Raw genomic sequence first — 21,283 nt, forward strand, 5'->3', positions numbered from 1 at the left:
TTCCATGAATAAAATAAATAGCAAAAGGCACATGTTGAGACTATAAGTGCTTCTTCTGCTGGCCCTGCGAACTTTGCACCTCCTCCTGTGAAGGTAAATTGACATTTTTAAGTCCCTGATGTGTCATTACAGCAGTGTCTAACTACAGAGGCTGATGCTGTTTCGTCCCTGCTGTCCCTTTTGTTGCAGAAAGCTGAAACTCCTGCAGCAGTTCCTCCTATGGCAGCTCCTCCAGCTGATAAAAAAGCTAAGATGGAGAAAGTCTCAGATGACTTCTCACTGGAGGCTGGACTTTCTTCTTCCAGCACGGTACTTTTACTGTAATGGTTACTTACAGATCTTAGCTCTGTCTTAAAATGTTTTAATACGTAAATTTCTTATAGCTGTTAAAGTTAAAGCCAAAATTTTACTACACTGAAAATAAACCTGATTAAAGTTACATTGTCATTCTGCAGGGATCAGTAAAAACTAAAACATTTGTCTGTTTGCTCTTGTAGAAAGCGGTATCTCCTGCGGCTGCTCCTGCTGATAAGAAAGCCAAGACAGATAAAACCACTCCCGATGTCTCTGTCAAGGCTGGACTGGATACCAAAGCAGGCACCAAGCCCAAGACCAGTGAGGTGAGAGGCAGGAGATGAGGTTAAACAACACGGGTGTCATTAGCTGGTCATAAACGCCATGTTCTTTCTTCAGGGTGACTCCATGTCTCTGGATGCTCTCGGTGCTCTGTCTGACACACTACCAAAAGATGCACCAAAACCTGAACCCCCCAAAGTCAGACCTCAGGACATTGTATCGGTAAGAGGCACAAACAGCTGCACTGTCTTAAGCAGCAACTCTGCAGTCACTTTAGTTCAGTTACACATAAGATTCATTGCTAGACGATGTCTCACTTTGTCCCCTTTTCTTTGTACAGGAGGGAAAAGTGAAGAAGGAGAAGGGTGTACGTGTAGGAGAGAGGGAGGACACGCTTCCTCCAGGTTACAGGTTCAAAGAGGAAGACCTCAAAAAACTGCCCCCTCCAAAACCCGAGGTGAGCCCAGAGTGAATTCATTTAACGATGAGCTCCATTGATGATGGATTTTTGAGGCCAGTGTTGATACTGATATTTAAAAAGTTATAGATTTTATAGGTTTGTTTTCTTTGTATGCACATAACATCACATTTTCTGAGGATAATATCAGGAATCTTGAAGAATGTCAAATATCTTCTCTTTCTTTACGTCATATCTGCCCGACCCGACCCTTGCAGCCCAAGATTGACGCTGATGATGCACTGGACATTTTGTCTGGGGACTTCAGTACTGCTTCAACAGCTCCTGCTGTCCAGGCTCCTGTCTGCTCCTCAGCTGCTCCTGTACAGGTAAGCTCTGGCTCGATCAGTGACACCACTGTATAAAATCTAATATCCAGTTTTAATGGTGTTTTGTGATTGCTGCAGAAATCTCCCGCTCCTCCCGCTGATAAGAAAGCCAAGGTGGAGGCTGGACTCTCAGCAGCTACTGCTAAGGTACAGCAGAACTACTTACAATCATTTTTTAAGAGATCTGTAAAATAACAGTGTACATCATGGCATAAGTTATATACTGAGTGAAATAGCAAGATTTATTTTGAGTTGGGCTTTTTCTTTACTGCCATCTGTGTTGTCTGGTGTAGAAAGTGGAATCAGCTGCAGCTCCTCCTTCTGCTGAGAAGAAAGCACAAGAACACAAACCTGCTGCTGGGAAGGACACCAAACCAGAGACCGACAAGGTTTGATATAAGATGTGTGGAATCGTTTTTCTTCTTTTTTGCCCTTCTTCCCATTCTTGTTTCACTTCATATTCTTTAGACAGACGTTTTATTTTTAATAGTTTGATAAATCCTGTTCTCTCTTCAGGGTGGCTCCATGTCTCTGGATGCTCTCAGTGCTCTGGGCGACACATTACCAGCAGATGCACCAAAACCTGAATCCCCCAAACTCAAACCTAAAGATATCGTCTCTGTAAGAGTGAAGCTACACCCTAGCATAATTTTTGATAACTTTTTTTTTCACCAGGTAATTTTATTCTCTTTCTCTATGTACAGGAGGGCAAAGTGAAGGCGGAGAAGGGTGTACGTGTAGGAGAGCGAGACGACACTCTTCCACCAGGTTACAGGTTTAAAGAGGAAGACCCCAAAAAACTGCCTCCTCCAAAACCCGAGGTGAGACTGAAGGAAATTTACTTTATGGGTTAAACTTCAGCACATTAAGCTCATGAAACGCGTAGATCTACAACTGTTGAACATTTAGTAACTTGATTTAACCTTTGCTTTGTCTCCTCCCGCAGCCCAAGATAGACACTGATGATGCTCTGGACATTTTGTCTGGAGACTTCAGTTCTTCAGCTCCTGCTGTCCAGGCTCCTGTCGTCTGCTCGTCAGCTCCTCCTACACAGGTACACTGTGAATCAGTTGTTAGTTCCTGCACATAAACAATGCATGTATCTCTAAAAATGAAAAGTCTGCAACTTGTTTTTTTGGGAGTCCCTACAAAATATAAAACTGCAGTATTGTTTCACTGCTTTGTTTCAAACTCTTATCTCTGCTTTTCAGGCAAAAGTAGAGGATTTGTCAGCTCTTGATGTACTCTCTGGAGAGTTTGTGGCTTCAGCTAAGGCTTCTGGAGTTCATGCACCAGTCCCTCCTCCATCAAAGAAGCCACCAGAGGTAAAGCTGTTGGTGTGAATGTGGGTTTTTGCATAAACTATTTTTTTTCCTTCCATAGTGGATTTCCCTGCCAAGCAAATAAATAAATATTATTTTGTTTTTATTTTTGCCACCATGGCTGTCATTGTGCCCTCTACATTCATGTCTTTGTTTTCAGTCCTTTTTTTTTCCATCTCTGCGTTTCTGCAGAAAACAGTCTGTCCCGTGGAACAACCTAACAAAGTCGATGTAAGCGCACAACAGACAAAGCCCAAAATTGAGAAGGTAACTGTGAGGAATCAAAAGTCTTCTGATTTCTTTTGGCTTTAGTTTTTCATTTATCATTCAGAGCTGTATAACATGCCTTGTCTAAAACTGGCCTATGAAGTTCCTCTTCTCTCACTCCTCAGGGTGACTCCATCTCTCTGGATGCTCTCAGTGCTCTCAGTGAAACACTGCCAACAGATGCACCAAAGCCAGAGTCTCCAAAACTCAGACCTGAGGATATTGTCTCGGTATGTGGTGCCCAAAAACATATAGTGTTGTTTTATTATGAGTGACATATTTATACTTTCCAGTAATAGTATACCAATACAACTGAATTATCCATGCACATATTTGGTTTTGTTAAACACTTGTCCTGTTTAGAACCCTTTTAAAAAATCTGTATTTAGGAGAAACAGAGTGTCTGGACCAGCCAGTCATTCACCTTATTTCCCCTTTTTCAGGAGGGCAAAGTCAAAAAGGAGAAGGGTGTGCGTGTAGGAGAGAGGGAGGATACACTTCCTCCAGATTACAGATTTAAAGAGGAAGATCTCAAAAAACTGCCTGCTCCCAAACCTGAGGTGAGCCCAGGGCAAATCTATTTCTAAGCAACAAAAGTTAGTTATTTATTAATGGAAAAAAACCCATAAAGAATATGTACATTTAGTAATTAAAATAACGGCTTATTCTCTCTCTTCATCTTCTCCTGCAGCCCAAGATAAATACTGATGATGCTCTGGATATTTTGTCTGGAGACTTCAGTTCTTCAGCCGCTCCTGCTGTCCAGGCTCCTGTCGTCTGTTCCTCAGCTCCTTCTGCACAGGTACAGATCTTTGAAAGCAATAGTATTAATTTCAAGTTGAGTATTATCGATTTTAAGCATAGGATTGTATTCTGTCTCCCCCTCAGGCCTCTGCAGACACTGCTCTTAAGTCCTTGGCCGGAGACTTGGTTGCCTCCAGCGCTGCACCGGCAGTGAAGTCAGAACCTCGTATTCCTACACAAACAAAGCCACAGGTAAAGGCTCAAGTGTTTCTCATTTACTTATACTCTTTATACAACTATCTGCAGCTACATCAAAATCATATTTTTTTCTGGGGTTTTTGCACATGCAGCTGGAAGCTGGAGCAGACAATGCCCTTGATGCTCTGTCAGACACCTTGGGGGATATCAAACCTGTACCTCAGCCTGCCCCAGGTCCTGTTAAAGATCCCGTCAAGGTAGCCAGCATGGTTTAAAATAAGAATAGAAATAGAAATAATTTAAAATAATAATAAAAAATCTGCATGCCACTTCAGCTGTTTTGATTTGCCTTGTTGTTGCAGGAGAAAACGATTGCTGAGGAGAAGCTTATTAAAATGGGAGAGAGAGATGACACACTACCACCAGAGTATCGACCCACTGAGGAAGACCGTAAGGTAACCTGACAGCCTTTGAAATGAGATCCTAAAAGTGAAGTACATTTACTTAGCAGTCCATCAATTACTCTACCAATCCATGCATTTACTCAGTACAACTTTCCTACATTAAAGATGTGAACATATAGATTGTTGTTGCTCTTGATAGTCTGCTGCAAGCTGGGTTGGGTAATGAGAATTACATTAAATACTGTGAACTAATAATAATACAAAACATGATCAGAGACACTATTCGTTCATTTAACTGTATTTTTCAGTCAGTATGTAATATTGTGAAAAAAGAAGTCTTTTACACTTTATAATCTTGTTATTTACAAATAAGTAAATCTTCTGACTAGTCCATCCATACACTACTGAAGACTGCAACATGTGACAGGGACATTTATAAAGTGTAATATAGCATTTGTTGCTTTATTGAGAGTCTAAACTTCATGAATTTCATTTTAAAGAAAATGGAAGAAGCAAAGAAAAAAGCTGCCACCATCCCCAAGGAGGTCAGTTCCTCACATAATACAATATTTCTAAAATGAAATAAACATTAATGATATATGTGAAAGATTACAATAAAGCATTCCCTTTTTACCACTCTGCAGAAGAGTATGGATGACACAACAGCCTTAGAAATGCTGTCCAGTGACTTCTCTGATGCTCCCAAGCCTGATGCACCGGTCACCTCGTGTGCTGCCACAACAAAGTTGGAACCTCCTGTGCTGGACTCAGCTCCTCTGAAGGTAGTGGAGAAATAAAACGCAGGCAAACCTACCATTTCTACTCCTTCTAGCTAATATTAGCTAAACTCCATCAAGGTGTGAGACATGTGTCTGTCTCACCTTAACTGAGCGTTGTGAGGTTTGACTCATAGTTGGTGACGACCATAATCCTAATCTTTGCTTTCACAATAGATTACTTGCTCATCCTGACAAAGGAACAATGAGCTCATACCAGGGAGAGCCACCTAATAGGCCGTGATTGAGGCTGTCACTGATGATTACTTACAGTGTTAAAAATGGTCCTTACTTAGTTGTTTTAGTCCTACCATCTTTGTACCTGAAACCACTTCTAGAAAATGCTTTCTTATGATCTTCTTGAGTTTATTAACTGTTATTTATTTATTCTTGCTTTTCTAGCCGATGGCTGGTCCTGTTCTGGAGTCCCTGTCTGATACCCTGCTTCCAGATCCAGTAAAAGGAAAATCTAAAACAGACAAACCAAAGGTAAAAATCTATATGACCATTTAGAAGTGTTTATGTATTACACTTTACTATAAGAAATAGGACCAAATGTACATCTTTTTCTTGGAAGCTTCTAAGAAAAACGCTTCTGACTAAGCTGCACTTCAGAAGAATGATTGCAGAACATGTATTTCTCATTGGTACATGGCGCCCCCTATAAGTTTCCTCACTAGCTGTTACTGTGTCTGTGCTCACTACGTCATGGAGCAGTGTGAGTTGTAGAGCCTAATCAAGGTGTCGACTTTGTTACAGGGAAAGAGCAAGTCAAAGTCAAAATCTAAAGTAAGCAAATCGTCTGCTGCATGAAGACCTAATTTAGGCTGAATAAGCAACGTCTCTGACACACTGGATCTGTGCACTTATAACTGAGCCAAAGTCTCACAGCAGAAGCAGTTATTGAATTCTAATTTCTGCAGGTGCCTACACATAGTGGCATGTGACATGCTGCTCACGCTCCTCACGCTGCTTTGCCTGATGTTGATTTCAGCCTGTAATACTGCAAAGGCATGAATTCTTCTTTATCAATTTTAATACTTATTTGTTAAAAACATCAGAAACAACAAGCAGAGGAACCATCTGCCCCCGACCAGCTATCAGCTCAGAGAAGCTCAGACGTTGTGCCAGCTTCTACAAAGAAGGGAGCCAAGAGCTAGGTCACATGGTAAGATTTGTCATATTTAAGTGATTTTAAAAAACCTGAATATTAGGAGGATACATGTCAAGTTTTTAAACTGACTGCTGAATATCACTTGTTACAGGTTGTCGCTTTAAATCTGTCCTCCAGGCCACGTGGACGCATCGGTGAGGGAGCTGCTCTCTGGATAACGATTCTATTTTTGTAAATTGTTAAGAATGTATATTGGAGTCAAGAAAAAACCTACACATACCCATAACATTTACGCAATGCACACACATAGAAGCACAAATGGACATGCACGCACACTTAAACACCTATCTGCTTTACAGTTCAAAGATAAGAAGGTTTGTTTTGGGATTTTTTTTTTGGTTTTTTTAGAGAATATGAAAGAGACTTTTAAAAACTGGATGGAAATGAAAGAAGTGAAACTGTGGGAAAACTTTTTTGGGTGCCAAGAATCACGCATGTACATCACAGTTGACAGGTGGGGTTTTTTTGTTTAGTTTTTTTCTTTTTCCGCCAGCAAAACACTTCTATTACAACACCGGTGACCTAAACCTGCTGGTGTTGTGACATTAGTTGGAGCAGTGGAGACTCAACTTGTGTGAGAGCAGTATGGAGTAGGTGTATAGCACCGGGAAGTTTTGTGCAATCCAGATGTACACACACACAAAAAGTTTTTCTATCGTGATTGGACACCATTACATAAGACACTAGTGTACAGCTTAGTTCACTTATATTTTAAACAATACATAGTTTACATTATTGAATATGTGGATTTCCCAGGAGGTGTTCTAATTAATTCTGTATTGGAGAGCTTTTTGCAAATGCCTCTCGTTAAACAGAGCAATATCTGTCAAGTAGAAGGTCTTTTTCTGTGTATTTGGGTTTGCAGAAAGGAAAAAAAAGACGTTCAAAAGTGCACTTATTGAAGCAGGATGTTTACAAGCTTTGTAAACTGCCGTTGTTTGTGAGCTGTAAAAGTGTTTTGCTCTACGTAACACAACACTGTAATTTACAAAGGGCTATCGCTTTCAATTGTAAAGTTAGTCACTATAATTCCACCCTTTTTTTTGTGGAGTTAAGCCAAGATATGAGATGTATAAGGGGAAATGCTAACTAAATTGAAAAAAATACATAAATAAATCATGCATTATCATTTTATTATTATTGTACCTTAAAAGAGAAACAAAAGATAACATTAACTGACTTCATATGCTGGAGAAAATAACTAAATATTGTAGGAAAGGTGAACAAACAATGTGTTTGTAAAGGTGCAAGGGGAAATGTGTATGTATTAAAGTGCGTGGGAGTGTAATCTCCTATGAAAGAATTTTTTTTATCCGCTCTTGACTTGTGGTTTTGCGCTCTGCTTACAGTTGTAGCACCCCACTTCCTTTAGACTCAAGGGGGGGGGGCTTAAAAAACAAATGTCTTTTGCTCAAATCTACTTTTGTGCCAAGACCCTGAATGACTGATGGGAATCCAAATGAGTGGGTTTGATGTGTGGAAAAAATAAAATCTAATAAAGTCAAATACAGTTCATTGAAGAAGGAATGCTTGTCTGAGTGGTTTTAATTTTTTTTATTTTATTTTGTACAGTGTTTTATGTTGCAAATAGAAACGAGAATTTTTTTTTTTTGAGGATGTACTACAATTAAAAGCAAAAACAAAAGAACGTGCCATATTTGTTCTTTTCAGTATTACTCTACAGCCTTAAAAACATGTGAATGAATAAAATCAAATACTTTTGGAGTAAGTGTAATTTTAAACAAGCCATCAAAAAAACAAAAATCTGCTTTAAATTGTTTTGATGACTAAATGCAAGTGCAGCAATTCAAATAAAGTGTGTGCAGAATGCAAAACAAAAGCACACTGTTATTGCTTTTAAAACTTCCCAAAAAGTTAAATACAAAATATTTAAATTCAAAAGAATTATATACAATTATTGCTCACAGTTCAGAAACAAAATGAATATGCTTCTCAGGATCATCTTCAGTCGTACCCGTAACCATAAGAATCGATGTGGATTTGCAAAATAAACTCTTTAAACCACACAGTTATCATTAAAAGGGTTCAATCTACCTGTGACAAAACAGTGTTGTTAGCCATCAAGCCACATGAAAATTATAACTCACTGTTGGCAATAAAAGGCTTTCCATTTATGCGCTGAATACACAACCACTTTAAAACCATCTTATATTTTCACAAACAAAGAAAATGTTTTAGGTTGACTTTAGCAAACAGGATGAGAAGATGCAGCAATAGCATGAAAGCAAAGAAGTGTCTGAAATTTCACCATTTAGATTAAACATATCTGCCGGGCATCGCTTCTTTTGCAGGAGGCGCCGTTCGAGGTCTACATTTTAAAAGGAAAAAAAGAGATGTCAATTTAAACCATATATGTAAAAAAAAATAATTAGTAGCCTTTGTTTTTTTTATGTAAAAAAGGACGGTTTTCTTCAAATAGACTATAAGTGTAATTGAAAATACAGGAGAAAAAACATCCAACAACAATCATAAAATACTATGGGTATGGCTATTTAATTTAGGTATTTTAATATTATATAAAAAAAAAATTTTCAAAAGAAATATTAATGAAAATAAGAAAAAAGAAAATCGCTAAACAATATTAACAAAAAAAAGTCTAAAATGTCATTTTGCTGTCTGGGTGTGGTTCCTGATGTTAAGGGAACTTGGACTAATAACCTAAGTATTCCTCAATTATTCATGGACTGTATTCCTAGACTAAAGTGCCAAATGGAACGATAATGTTAATTTTTTTTTTTAAAGGAATAGCTTACCTTCTTTTGTGATGGTGTGGGCATCTCCGTGTCCTTATCCCTACAGGTAATTGAAAGCATTTAAACTTGAGGTGAAAATATTACAGATTTTACAATAGTTTTCAGCTTTCAAAGTGCAGGAAATGACAGAATTTATATATCATTCAGTTACAAATTATATCCACATGAAGACTGTTTAGGTTTCATATTGAAGATGTACTTACGATTGCAGTACAAGATGGTGATGATGAGGAGTAGAAGAAAAAGGCCACAGCCACCAGCAAGAGCTCCCAGCATTATTGGACTACAAGTAATAGCAGAACTGTACTCCCATTCTGAAAATGAAGCATCCTTCATGAAACATGAATATGATAAATGTTATAACACATCATTGTGATTTTGAACACTTGCCTCCTCCTTTCTTGCCTTCACAAGCACAGGTTGTAATTTTGGGCACACTCTGTGTGGTGGTACATGTTGGTGGTGCTTCAGTTTTAACTACAGTTTTTTCTTAAATAAAGAAGTAAAAGTTAAGTGTTAACATACCAAAAAAAATAAACATCCTGAATGAAACCAAATCAAAGAAACAAAACTTACCTGCAGATATTTGTGTTACGTCTCCAAAATCCATTTTAGTACCTTGGTAAAGTGTCGCACAGCCATATTGGCCAGTATCGGTTTTTTTGAAGGACCTCAGTGTTAGACGATCATTTGCGTAAGTGTAGAGCTCGTTAAAGTTTGCTGTCACTGTCTTTGGTATGCCACTTGTGCTGAAAGACCCAATGAATTCCATGCGAAAATTGCTCAGGACTCGAAACCAGACAACCATGCTGGCCCCCGTTGTGTGTTCAGGTTTACAGTATATTTCAACCTTCTGTCCTTCCTTTGCTATTTGGTCTTTGGCAGCTCCTGGAGTAAATTCTAAAAGATTTTATAAAATGAGAGCAGAAAAAAAAAGAGTTTCTGGGAACGTGAGCAAAAAACTAAAAAACAAATCAGATAACACTTAATAATTAAGTTCAACTTACTCTGACAAGACACCACGATCACCAGAATCAGAAGCCATTTTTGGTCCATTTTAATCTTGCAGACGAGAATAGGAGCTAAACACGTCTTTTTGGTGTTTATTGAAGTCTGCTGGGAGATAATTCAGCGTGATATGAAACCCCGCCCCAGCTGTAACCTTCTTCTCTGCTCTGTCAAATGGGACCATTGCAGCAGAGTCTTGCAGAGGCCTCCTGCAACACTATCGTGGTCTGCACAATCTTTGTAACCCACCCAATCTGCACTTCACTCCTCTACCTCTGGTTTGAAGCAATGAACATCACTACTTCATCCACAAACTATTGGCACACAAATGCAGCAGTGCGCAGTATGTAGGCTGAAAATGGATGAGATAGGAAGTGAAAATGATGCACACCGAACATAGTTCACGCAACTCTACACCAATTCTGCACAAATTAAATGGTGCATTATACCAAACTTTTCTTTGTTGAAATTTCATCTTGAATTTCTAACAGTCACTTTGACATTGCTATGTAATTTGAATTTGACCTCCCTTTGGTGAGTGATTGCTGAAATTTAAACATTCAAAGATTGCAAACATTGCTATATTTTAATCTCTCAGATTAAACTAGTTTAGAGAAATATAATAGTTTAGTTAAGAGTAAAACAGCAAGCATCAGGGTCTCTCAGATTCCTTTTCTAAGACTCTAATTACATCTTACACCCCAGTTTTTAACATCACCACGTTCTGAAATACGGGCAAAAAGCCTTCAAACTGTACATATAACATAGAAATGACAAGCACAAGATATATAACACAAATATAACATCACTAAAATAATTTAAAAAAAATTAAGATATACTATTATTATATAAACTAATAATCACTTAAGTGATTTCCCATCTTCTCAAGTTCTGAAGAGATTGTTGTCCTCTTAAATTTATAATCACTGTGAATGTTATATTTTATATTTAAGATTTAAGATTTTTACCTTTATACTGGACTAATTTATGACAATTTCCAATATTTTCATTGTTCCAAATTATTTAAAAGTACTGTATTGCACAGGCAAACACCCCTAAAATCCAATGTTAGGCATGCGATTTCTTTACGGTGTTGTGCAGTGTTACAACGCTTACACAAGACCGATATTTACACCATTAGATGGCAGCAAAATGACTTAGCGCCATGTTGCTATCAGTGCACTGAATCCTTGAATAAAATCACAAAACATACTTCTGAGCATCCCAAAAAGCTGATTCTGTTCATCTGGACGTAGCGTTTTAAGTGGGAGCAACGTTTCGTCACCTGACTGACTGCAGGTTTCCCCAACCTTATAAACAGTACCTTTGCACAATAACTGAAACTAGCCCACTGAATGAACAACAGGCTGTGAGGTCAGGATCTGATCAACTCACAGCCCAGTCCAGATGCACAGAATCAACTTTTTGGGATTCATTTACCTGGATGATTAAGCATGCATCAAGACATACTTCTGAGCAAAGACACAAATTTATGTAAAATAATTTGAAGTATTAGTCAAACCTGAATAATTCATTTTATTACAGGTGTACACCAGCTGAAACAAGTAATGGAAAATATGTTCTGTGACATTGGTCTGAATGGTAAATAGACTGGTTCTTAGTGCTTTTCTACGTTTCTTTAGCACTCATAGCGCTTTATATAACTTGCCTCTTTCATCCATTCACACATATTCATACAAGTACTTCTTCTATTGGATGGAGGGTACAGCACACGATTTTAATCTTGTGCAAAATTAACAAAAGTAACATTCTTAACATTTTTTTCTATGTTTTTATTGTTTTGCTATGCTATGCATGAGCCACAGTGTGAAATCATTCTTAAATATAATGGCTATCAGGTCTTTCTTTTTTTTTTTTGGTCTTTGGGGACTTGGGGGACTGAAAATTTAAAGAAAACCGCTTGTGAGCTAACAAAAGATACTACAATTTTTATTATGGGAAAAGACAGAAATTTGAATTCATTAAATTGCTAGAATATTCAGTTTAAATCTTATCAGTTTCATTCAGAGTCTATAAAGCTCTATTGAACGAACAACTCTAGCAAAAGGAAAGAAGAACGTAGCAACCATAAAGCATTACAGCTCGTATCATTTCAAGTGAAATGTTGTCTAAGAGCTGTACGGAAGTGAAACCCCCTTCAGATAAACTGAGTAGAGCAACAGCTGCTATGGCGCAACTCGAAGCCCTTTTTCCGGTTCAGTGCTGGAAAATAAATGCAGCAATTTGGTAATGGGCACTGAGTGCTGACATTTTGCGCTTTTGTGGGTGATCTGTTCCATGGGTGGGAGGAGACAGAAAGAATGAAAAAGAGGGGGGAGTGAGAGTAACAAGAGGACACAGTTATTTTAAAAAAATTTCATTTAGCTTCTTTCTTTCTTTCTTTCTTTCTTTCTTTCTTTCTTTCTTTCTTTCTTTCTTTCTTTCAACTGTTACAATAATTCCTCGAAATTCAGAATGTCATTGACCCTATTTTTGTTTTCAATAAGTCACTTTTACATTTATTACAAATTAAATCAAGATGAAAACAAAGTTTCAGTCTTGCATTGTTTTCAGCTAATAGGGGATTCTGTTGATGCATCTTATCAAAGGGAAGACCCAGTCAAAAAGCACACAATTAGCCCACTTCACCTTTCCATCTCTCTGTTTCAGGGTTGAGTCACTCACAAACACACCTGCATGGGCTTCCCTATCTTAGTCACACAGGGGATCTCCAACCTGAAACCTGAGCGTGTGTGTGTGTGATTATGTGGTGGGTGACCAGGGGAAGCCAGTGAAAAAAAAAGGTAGCACAATAATGCTGAATATCCTTGTGTTCTGAAAATGCCACCTTCATTACCAGTAAACACATTTGAATAGTATTTTTTTGTTCACTTTGGCTCAGTTATCATTGCTCTGCTGCTCAACTGGCTGGTCTGGTTTCAAGCATTATAGAAAAAGGAGTAAAGTGGAAACCAAGAGCATCAAGAGGATTGGAGTAAGTAGAAATGGAGCGCTCTAAAAGACTTCAAAGTGATTTGGTCAGAATCTTTTTTATAATTTGTGGATAACACTTCCTGTTACGACTTTCTTTTTCCTTTACTTTTTTGGCTTTTGCTAAGTAAGAACACATCTCATTGATACTGATATCTCAAAAAGGTCTACACTGTAAAACTGCTTTCAAGCAGTTAATGGGCTTTTTACAAGCAGCACAAATTTGTCCTGAATGGGCTGATGTTATTCAAAATAGAGCGTCAGAATTTACACTCAGGCCATGTTATAGAGGAAAAATTCTAAATATCTGGCTCTTATGTAATGTCAATCTGACGACGTGATATATTTACGTATACTGTTTGGGATTTTTGCTAAGGAAGCTGAAATAGTTTATATAAATGTGACAAATTGGAAATTATACGTGTTATTTAATATCCCCTTAGAGTTAACCTCTTCCCACTAAAGCGCTTGGAAGAATTTTGTTTGTTGCACTTTTAAATAGAGTTTTGAAAATAGTGCACAACACTTTCTGTACATACGTGTCTCTAAAGACGACATGAAAGGAAAAACCTCAATTTTTCTGTGTATTGACTCTTATTACATTCATGAAACTGTACTTAATATTTTATCAAAAAAGGTCTGTATTAGAAAACTGCATTTTCAAACAGGTAATATAAGTTTATCCTAAATGGGATTTATTCAAAACGGAGTGTCAGAATGTACATATTACTTATATTTAATTAAATAATATAGAAATATGCAGCTTTTATGTATTTTGTATCTGTAGCAAGACGTAACATGAGATAATAGTTATGGATTTCACCACAAACAGTTGAGTATATAGCACTGCCATATCATTAGATTAGAAATCGCACGCTGTTATAGTTTATGGCTGTTTCAATATTTCAGAAGAAAAGTACTGGATTAAATTGCATTTTTTGGAATTTAAGCACTTGTTTTCCATGATTTATGCTCCAAAAAATGAAATTTAAAAAATTAAAAAAAAAAAAACCCTGTATGTCTGATTTGACTCTAATATTACAGGAAACAAATGAAGGAGACATCAGAAAACTGGATTACAAAAAATAATGTTTACAGTTCATCATATCTGTGTGCATTTAGTTTCAACTGTGTCTCATGTTTTAAATAAATCTATCTAGAAACAGAAAGCTGAAGAAATCCATTCTTTTTAGCATACATCACATAACTTAATGAATTTACTGACATATGGTAATAATGTGTAAGGGTTCGATAAGTTTTTAATACATCTGTTTAAATTAAAAGCAAATACAAACAACAAACTCTACAAATTTTACAATATTAAGTTTTCTACCCAATGAGTTGGTGCACCTTTCTGATTTGTGTTGCTGTGTCTTAAGATTATCTCATACTTACATTTTTTCCACCCGAGCGATGCTTTTCTTAACCCTGGAGAACCCATGGGGTCAAATTTGACCCCATGGTTTCCCTAGAAAACCCATGGGGTCGGCTCTGACCCCATGGGTTCTCCAGGGTTAAAGTGTCAGTGTACTGTGACCTTGGTCTACTTGGCTTTGACTGTGAAGCAGTAATACTTTTGTATAGTGCTGATACAGGATGTGTTTTTAAAAGTCTTCTCAACCAGTGTTACCTCGGTTTACAAGAATTCAAATGCATTCCTTAATTTTCTTGTATAATTATTTCCATTTATTAAATGTATAACATCCTCGGCCAGCCACATTGGTAATAATAACATACACTGTATTTAAATCCATTTGGTCAATGAAATGCATTATATTGTATTATATCCAATTAAACACTCTTCCAAAAACACTTTTAAGGTTCTCATACATTTCTTTATTTCTTTCACTGCATTAATTTCAAAACTTTTTACTTTGTCTTTCGCTTACTGCTCCTCTTTCTCCGTCAGTGCTTGTGGTTCAGTCTGTGGTATTTTTTGTGGTCTTTTTGTTTCAGAGACTAGACGAATAGCTCAAAGCTGAGCGAAGCGATAGCATCTCAGTGAACATAGTTTGGTATATCCTCGCGCTCCAGCACACAGGAAAGAGCTGCGTACATTCCCTGCGACCCAATCAACCACGAACTTAGTTGTGTCTTTGCACTTCTCAATCACGCAGGTGTAACTGGGTTGGTTTGCGTATGTGTGTGTGTATCTGTATGCATGCACACAAGGGTGAATAAGGAAGCAAGAGACTTACACTTACTATGAAATGACTTTGTAGCCTGTAATTTAACATTATACAGCAAAGCTTGTTGCCACATACATGGCAGTTCAAGAGAAACTGAATATGATGCAAGTTTACACATCAAAAGTAAAAGAAGACACCAAACCCTGTCACTCACCTACTCAACTTCCGCTAAGCACAATATTGACAATGGAAGTACAACGCCCACTTTCAAACCTCTATGCCCTCTCCACAAACAGGCACAGACATCTAAGACATACAACGCAACAAACATTTGAAAGCCAGAACGTCTTATCTGTTCCTATCACTGGAAAACATGCACAGTGCTTGACCTGTAGCTTTTACAGGAAGCATTTCTGCTATTGCAAAATACCTCCTGAGTATCATTACTTTCTAGGCAATGCTGCATTTTGGATAATTAGATCACTCATAACCACCATAAATGACTGAAATGATACAGTTTTATTGATTAAAGACAAGCATGCTCACAGAAATACCGACATGACAGTGCTTTTTGTTCTGTGTCTAAATTGCTGTAATAATGTGAAAAACACAAATAAGTACAGAAGAAAGCAAAAAATGCAGAAAACTGCACAATTACTCTATGTCTATTTGTGTACTTTGTGATGTTTGCATCAAAATAAATGATAACAGTTCACAGCACATCCAATACCTGATGAATTGAAAACCACCTTGATAAATTACGCTAAATGCAGCCCACTGATTAGTGACAGACAGAAAGATTACAGATAAAAAGCACAACATGGGTCTTTAAACTAAACTTGATGGAACTGTGTCTTATACATAACAAAAGCCTGTCAGTATGTTACAATATCTTACATGGCTGCTGCTGCTGCTGTTGAAAAAGCAAATGTCTTTCTTGCTGAGAGTTCATTAAAGCGTAAATAAACTCGAGATGTTGTTAGAAGACCAGATATTAGGGGTGAATCATGCCTTTCATGGCCGGACAGAACACTCAAACGAAGCACTTCAGCCACTGCAATCAAAGAAGCAACATTTGTTAATTTTCATTAGTTTCAATAACCATAGACAACATTTAACATATGTAATAGTTACCTTAAAAATACATGAGACGCAGGTTTTTTTTAGAACGTCTGCCTTTTCCTTAATAGAGAAAGAAGACGGAGATTAAAGCATCATCCGTGCATATGGTGGCAGAATCAGAGTTTAAAAATACTGTAAAGAATTTTGATTTTTCTTGTGGATATGGACGAAAAATAAAATTAAACACAAAAACAGTTGTTTTCACCATCACTAGCTTTGTACTTACTTTGCAAAGTGGTGGTGACACTTTCTGGGTAGTCCTGTAAGTGAGAATATTGTTGAAGAGAAAAGGAAACATTTTAAAAATAAAACATTACTATATTACAAAATTTGATTTTCTCAACCTTTTGTGAGCACAATTTAATGCATTTCTGGTCATGTCTTTCTGGAACCTTTGTCCGGCTGTTTTGTTGACTTCACGGTATTTAATGTATTAAACGCTACTCACGGCTAAAGTAACGCAGCGTGCAGAGAACAGCCAGAGCCAAGCCTGCAAGAAGTCCGACCAGCGGCCAAAGAATCATAGAGCCACAGCCTCCTGGAGCAAAGGAATAATGGAGTATATGTTTTTTTCCCCACTGGAGTCATGATATAATCAATCATTAATCAATTTTCATTCTGCAGGAAAATGTTCAATTATGCACTGCTGCAAACAACTTAAAGTCCTTTTATTCTACAATAACTTACCCTTGGAGTCACCTGTATTGCAACGACAGGTTGGTTTGGATGGTGGTTTGGGTTTTGGCTTAGGAGGTGGTGTTGGTGGGGTCTCTGTCAAATAAAGACCAAAGAAAGGTAAATGGACTGGTTCTTGTAGAGCGCTTTTCTGCTCTAGTTAAGCATTCAGCTTTTTATACAACATATCTCTGTCACATACAGGCACTTTTTTCTTTAAGTGTTTTTCTAACCAACATTCACACTCTGACGAACACATCGGGAGCAACTCAAGGTTCGAGTATCCTGCTTAACATGTAGACGGGTTAAGCCAGGGATCGAATCACCAGCCTTCCGATTAGGAGATGACTTGCCTGATCGCCTGAGCCACAGCCACCCAGAAGCACCATTAAGAAAAGTAACAAACAACTTTTTTCAAAAAAAAAAAAAAATAGTTGCTGTTGCAGCAATTGTCTACCAAGTTTCTAACTGCAAAGAGAAGAAATAATTGACATGATTATTAACAGAATCGCCCTCCATCTGTACGTCTGTTGAGCCAGCGAACAGTTTTTCAGCATTTTTTTTTCTTATTTGTAGTTAGAATTTACCCATTTGGCCTATTGAATGTGTACCAATATCTTCTGTTTGCCCATGCTGTGAGAAAGTTTTACTGCTTAAGCCTCGTTCAGAAAGATAAGTAAGGCAGCATCAGCTAGGCAAAGAGAAGCAGAAAGCCAGGATACAAAAGAACTTCTTAACGTTCACTTGTGTCAAAGACACCAGTTTGGTTTCCAAAATGCAAATATGCATTGATTTGCAAATGATTTAAACCTTATGTCATACCAAATGTGGAAACAGAAATTTTTATGATTTGAAAAATGTATACTCATTTTGATTGTGATGCCATAAACACCTTTAAAAAAGGTTTTCTTTCTCTGGTGCAGCTTTAAGCGATAAACTGTGTTCACTCACTGTCAGAAGTGTTTCTGGAGTCCGTGCAGTGATTTCCATGAAACATCCATTTTTAACCCAATACCTCCAGAGGGCATGAAGATCACGGGCATTCCATACCCCTTTCACGTCTGTACAAAGATTTCCGTGCATTCCCTGAATCTTTTGATATTAAGTTCTCTAGATGATAAAATCGACAAATTTGAATTTTCCTCAGATTCTTAGAAATTCTACCTCGACTACATATGTAGTCACACACGCTTTCAGAGAGTTGTGAAAGCTCCATCTTTTACTCCTTATGGACTTTGGAATGCTTTTTCATACCCAATTTTATCAAAAAAACAAAAACAAAAACAAAACATGATTACTTGTGGCATGCTCCCCCAGGTATCTTTAAACATTCTATAGCTGCTTCTCCTGGAAAAACGATCATATATATTTAAATAAAATAAAAAAATCTAAATGAAGGTCTGTCAAAAAGTGATATTCTTTTTTTGTAAATGAGTAGCAAATCACTGCATACTCTTTTAGTTCACATTTTTGCAGTGCACCTTCACCGTTTTAGAAATGGTGTTGTATTCGACTGATACAGCAAGGTAAGTGCGCCACACTTTTAAAGCTGTCCAGTGAGTCCGCAGAATATTAGACATTTTTTGTATTAAAGTAGGAGTCCTAATATGTTGGATTTACACACCAAAGCCTTAAATCATCCATCAGCTTGACCTGCCTCTTCAAAATCAGACGGATATTTTGAAAATTTCACATTTAGCCTGATATTTAACTGTGACAGGAAGCACTTAGAATACAAACCTCCTGGCAGTAGAAGAGTCCCAGGCTTCCATACTTCAATAAGATTTTTTTCCTTCAAGACACAAGAATAAATCCCTCTGTCTTCTTTCGTCACATTGATGATACGGAGCGCAAAAGACTTACTGCCCCTCTTACTGAGTTTAAAATGTCTTTCATCCACGTTATCTCCATAGAGAGTACGGTCAGCATTGTTGCATCTGCCTAGAAAGTGGACTTTGCCACTGATGTCACTGTGGAACCAGAAGACTAAGTCACAAGCCATGTTGCCACAATCACAATCAATGGTCTCACTGCTTGGGATCTTAGGGTAACGAACGCTGACTTCTTCTTCCAGCAGCTTCTGTTTTAAATCTTGACCTAGGAAAAAGAGCGACGTTTAAGATTTCAGCAACACATTTGTAGCACATTGAAAAACTCCTCCGAAATTGTTTTTGTGTTACTATATAACAAGCTGCCTCGCCCATTTGCTCGTTGCAAAGGTTTATGGACAATTCTCCCGTAAAGATGTGCAGTTAATTAAGGAAAAGGAATACTAATACTTGTAATAATAAATGCAAGTTGACACGCTTCCTACATAGCGAAAGCCAGTATAAATCCAACTGGCAGTATAAAATAAGAAAATATGAAGAAATCTCCTGTATATATTTCAAACTCTTAACAGTGACATTTTGGATTTGCTGTATGGTGGATTTAGCATTTAGGTGATGTTTTACAAGAGGCCTTTGTGGTAAAACATCTTTTCGCATTTTACAATCATTTTCTACTTTCTATGTTTTCAAGTCAAATGCACAGGCCTGTGTTATGAAATAGTGTTATGAAATATATAAACATACACAGCAAGTCAAACACTGTCTTTGTATGAAAGGTTAAGACTTACTGGCTCTTGCTTCATGCTGTTCTTGCAAAAATAAATGAAATACAAGTGCTGTGTTACATTCAAGACTAATTTAGTTTACAACATGTGTCACAATACGACACAAATCTGATTTATTTCAATCTCCCCAGTAGAGTGATGCAAATATAAAAAAGACAATGATGATGACAAACTACAGGGGAATGCTGCAATGTTACCCTTAAAGTATAGAAGCAAAACTCAAAGGCTGATAATTAACGCAATAACATAGCCGTATCAATAATCTATACTTTCATATATATCATGTCTAAGTGTTAAACCAACAAACCAAAGCTCACTTCTTTGACTCTTAAAGCCACATTTCATTCTTTATCACATGCTATGGCAATGACTGTATTTGATAAATGTACATTTTAAGATAAAAATCAGACGATCATCAGTTGAACTTGACAACAACAACATCCCTCGGTAAGCTACCTGACTTTGCAACAGCAAGAAGGTTTGTGGTTTATGAGATTAAAGACAAAGCTGATGGTCTTACCAAATGTCCAAAGTGGTCCTGTCAACAATAGCCATGCCAGTGACAGAAAGAACATTTTGTCAGGCCGTCGCTGTGTATCCGTATCTGTGTGTAACTTGTGTGCTAGCTGAGGGAGGTTGCTAATACTTTCTCGTCTTGATATCTATCTGTCATAGATGATGGGAGGAACTATGCTGACAGGGCCCTCAGGCTTGAATGCAACACCCTAAAATGACACACAGGGCCTATCAGATACGGTATAAGAGCATTACACCAGTCACTGGGACTTTAACGCATACGCTTTAAAACCCCACATGCCTAATACAGATAAGGATCAGCACAAGTGCTGCATCAAAATAAACCTATTGATGCCATTCTTTATTCTGTTCTGTAACAGAGCCCAACGATAACAACTGTTACTATTATATTAAGTCTGTTATTAAAAAAAAGAAAACGGGTTCATCCCCAACATACATAGAGGCGAAAAGTGGATGTGTCACAGCTGAAAATGTGGTGATGTCTCACATTATGTCCCACATAAACAAAAGCAATTAAAAAATGTTGCATATTTCCAGAGCAGCAGTTTGCAGTGCTGTGGTCTCTGCCCAGGTGCATGACCTAGAGTTCAGCGGAGCCACACATACAGAGCTTCATGCACAGAACAAAAAGGGAATATAAACATATGGCACCTAAACTCTGTAACGAAATAATTGCATATGAGGATTAACGATACAAAATACATTTAAATATTCAATGGAGTGTGTAAGGCAACTTCAGTATTCCACCTGCCATAAAGTTCTTAAAGACTCGCATGAAACAAACAAAGTCAAAACCAGTGAAGTGTGTGCCTGTGCAAGCAATTTTGCAATACTTTTTTCTTCTTTGAAAAGTGTACATATAGTTTTATATTATAATCAGTTTCTAAGTAAATATATCTCATATTATCTGACTTTTTTGATATTCACATTTTTACTATCCAACCCCTTACATACAAGCATTTAACAGTTACAGACCCCTGGCTGTGTAAAAACAGCAGACTACGTTCATTATGTCCCACTGTATGTGCAAGATGTATCAGCATCATTATTAAGGGGACTCATTAAGTTTAATCAGGCAGTTACAGGCACATTGCTTGAAACTGAAAAATAAGCCAGTTAGAGCTGCAACCATCAGTTATTTTCATGATTGCTTAAAAAAAACAACCACTGATTGATTTTATATTTA

General features: G+C 37.4%; 3 protein-coding genes across 20 annotated transcripts in view; 1 reads left to right on the top strand and 2 right to left on the bottom strand.

Annotated features, from left to right (window-relative positions):
- Positions 1-7,884, top strand: part of cast (calpastatin) — a 32,376-nt gene extending 24,492 nt beyond the window's left edge. For 5 of the 17 annotated variants that reach the window (XM_063474547.1, XM_063474550.1, XM_063474549.1 and 2 more), the window contains 25 exons: positions 22-93; positions 190-309; positions 498-620; positions 694-798; positions 917-1,033; positions 1,252-1,362; positions 1,441-1,509; positions 1,656-1,751; positions 1,879-1,983; positions 2,067-2,183; positions 2,309-2,416; positions 2,574-2,687; positions 2,877-2,951; positions 3,077-3,181; positions 3,395-3,511; positions 3,643-3,753; positions 3,840-3,947; positions 4,046-4,150; positions 4,256-4,348; positions 4,798-4,842; positions 4,942-5,079; positions 5,476-5,562; positions 5,833-5,862; positions 6,135-6,241; positions 6,339-7,883. In XM_063474547.1, the coding sequence (XP_063330617.1) occupies positions 22-93; positions 190-309; positions 498-620; positions 694-798; positions 917-1,033; positions 1,252-1,362; positions 1,441-1,509; positions 1,656-1,751; positions 1,879-1,983; positions 2,067-2,183; positions 2,309-2,416; positions 2,574-2,687; positions 2,877-2,951; positions 3,077-3,181; positions 3,395-3,511; positions 3,643-3,753; positions 3,840-3,947; positions 4,046-4,150; positions 4,256-4,348; positions 4,798-4,842; positions 4,942-5,079; positions 5,476-5,562; positions 5,833-5,862; positions 6,135-6,233 (2,370 nt within the window). In that variant the 3' untranslated portion in view covers positions 6,234-6,241; positions 6,339-7,883. Of the gene's footprint in view, positions 1-21; positions 94-189; positions 310-497; positions 621-693; positions 799-916; positions 1,034-1,251; positions 1,363-1,440; positions 1,510-1,655; positions 1,752-1,878; positions 1,984-2,066; positions 2,184-2,308; positions 2,417-2,573; positions 2,688-2,876; positions 2,952-3,076; positions 3,182-3,394; positions 3,512-3,642; positions 3,754-3,839; positions 3,948-4,045; positions 4,151-4,255; positions 4,349-4,797; positions 4,843-4,941; positions 5,080-5,475; positions 5,563-5,832; positions 5,863-6,134; positions 6,242-6,338 lie in introns of all 17 variants that reach the window. The other 12 variants (XM_063474559.1, XM_063474555.1, XM_063474554.1 and 9 more) reach the window with 7 other exon arrangements.
- A 290-nt stretch (positions 7,885-8,174) lies between these two features.
- On the bottom strand, positions 8,175-10,162 carry cd8a (CD8a molecule). The gene is made up of 6 exons (XM_063475003.1): positions 10,029-10,162; positions 9,598-9,921; positions 9,412-9,510; positions 9,225-9,335; positions 9,022-9,061; positions 8,175-8,576 (listed from the first exon to the last, which is right to left on the bottom strand). Exons 1-6 carry the CDS (start codon positions 10,075-10,077, stop codon positions 8,525-8,527), a joined length of 675 nt encoding a protein of 224 aa, XP_063331073.1. The 5' UTR covers positions 10,078-10,162; the 3' UTR covers positions 8,175-8,524.
- Positions 10,163-16,295: 6,133 nt separating this feature from the next.
- On the bottom strand, positions 16,296-20,643 carry cd8b (cd8 beta). 2 transcript variants are annotated; one of them, XM_063473147.1, is made up of 6 exons: positions 20,081-20,643; positions 18,687-19,043; positions 16,959-17,042; positions 16,720-16,809; positions 16,498-16,531; positions 16,296-16,331 (listed from the first exon to the last, which is right to left on the bottom strand). In XM_063473147.1, the coding sequence occupies exons 1-6, from the start codon at positions 20,133-20,135 to the stop codon at positions 16,313-16,315; spliced, it is 639 nt and encodes a 212-aa protein (XP_063329217.1). In that variant the 5' UTR covers positions 20,136-20,643; the 3' UTR covers positions 16,296-16,312. The 2 variants fall into 2 exon arrangements, with proteins under 2 accessions (XP_063329217.1, XP_063329218.1); XM_063473148.1 differs by lacking the exon at positions 20,081-20,643 and adding an exon at positions 19,564-19,643.
- Between the last annotated feature and the right edge of the window lie 640 nt (positions 20,644-21,283).

Source organism: Pelmatolapia mariae, linkage group LG5 (genome assembly GCF_036321145.2).
Source record: "Pelmatolapia mariae isolate MD_Pm_ZW linkage group LG5, Pm_UMD_F_2, whole genome shotgun sequence".
NCBI classification, from domain to species: domain Eukaryota; kingdom Metazoa; phylum Chordata; class Actinopteri; order Cichliformes; family Cichlidae; genus Pelmatolapia; species Pelmatolapia mariae.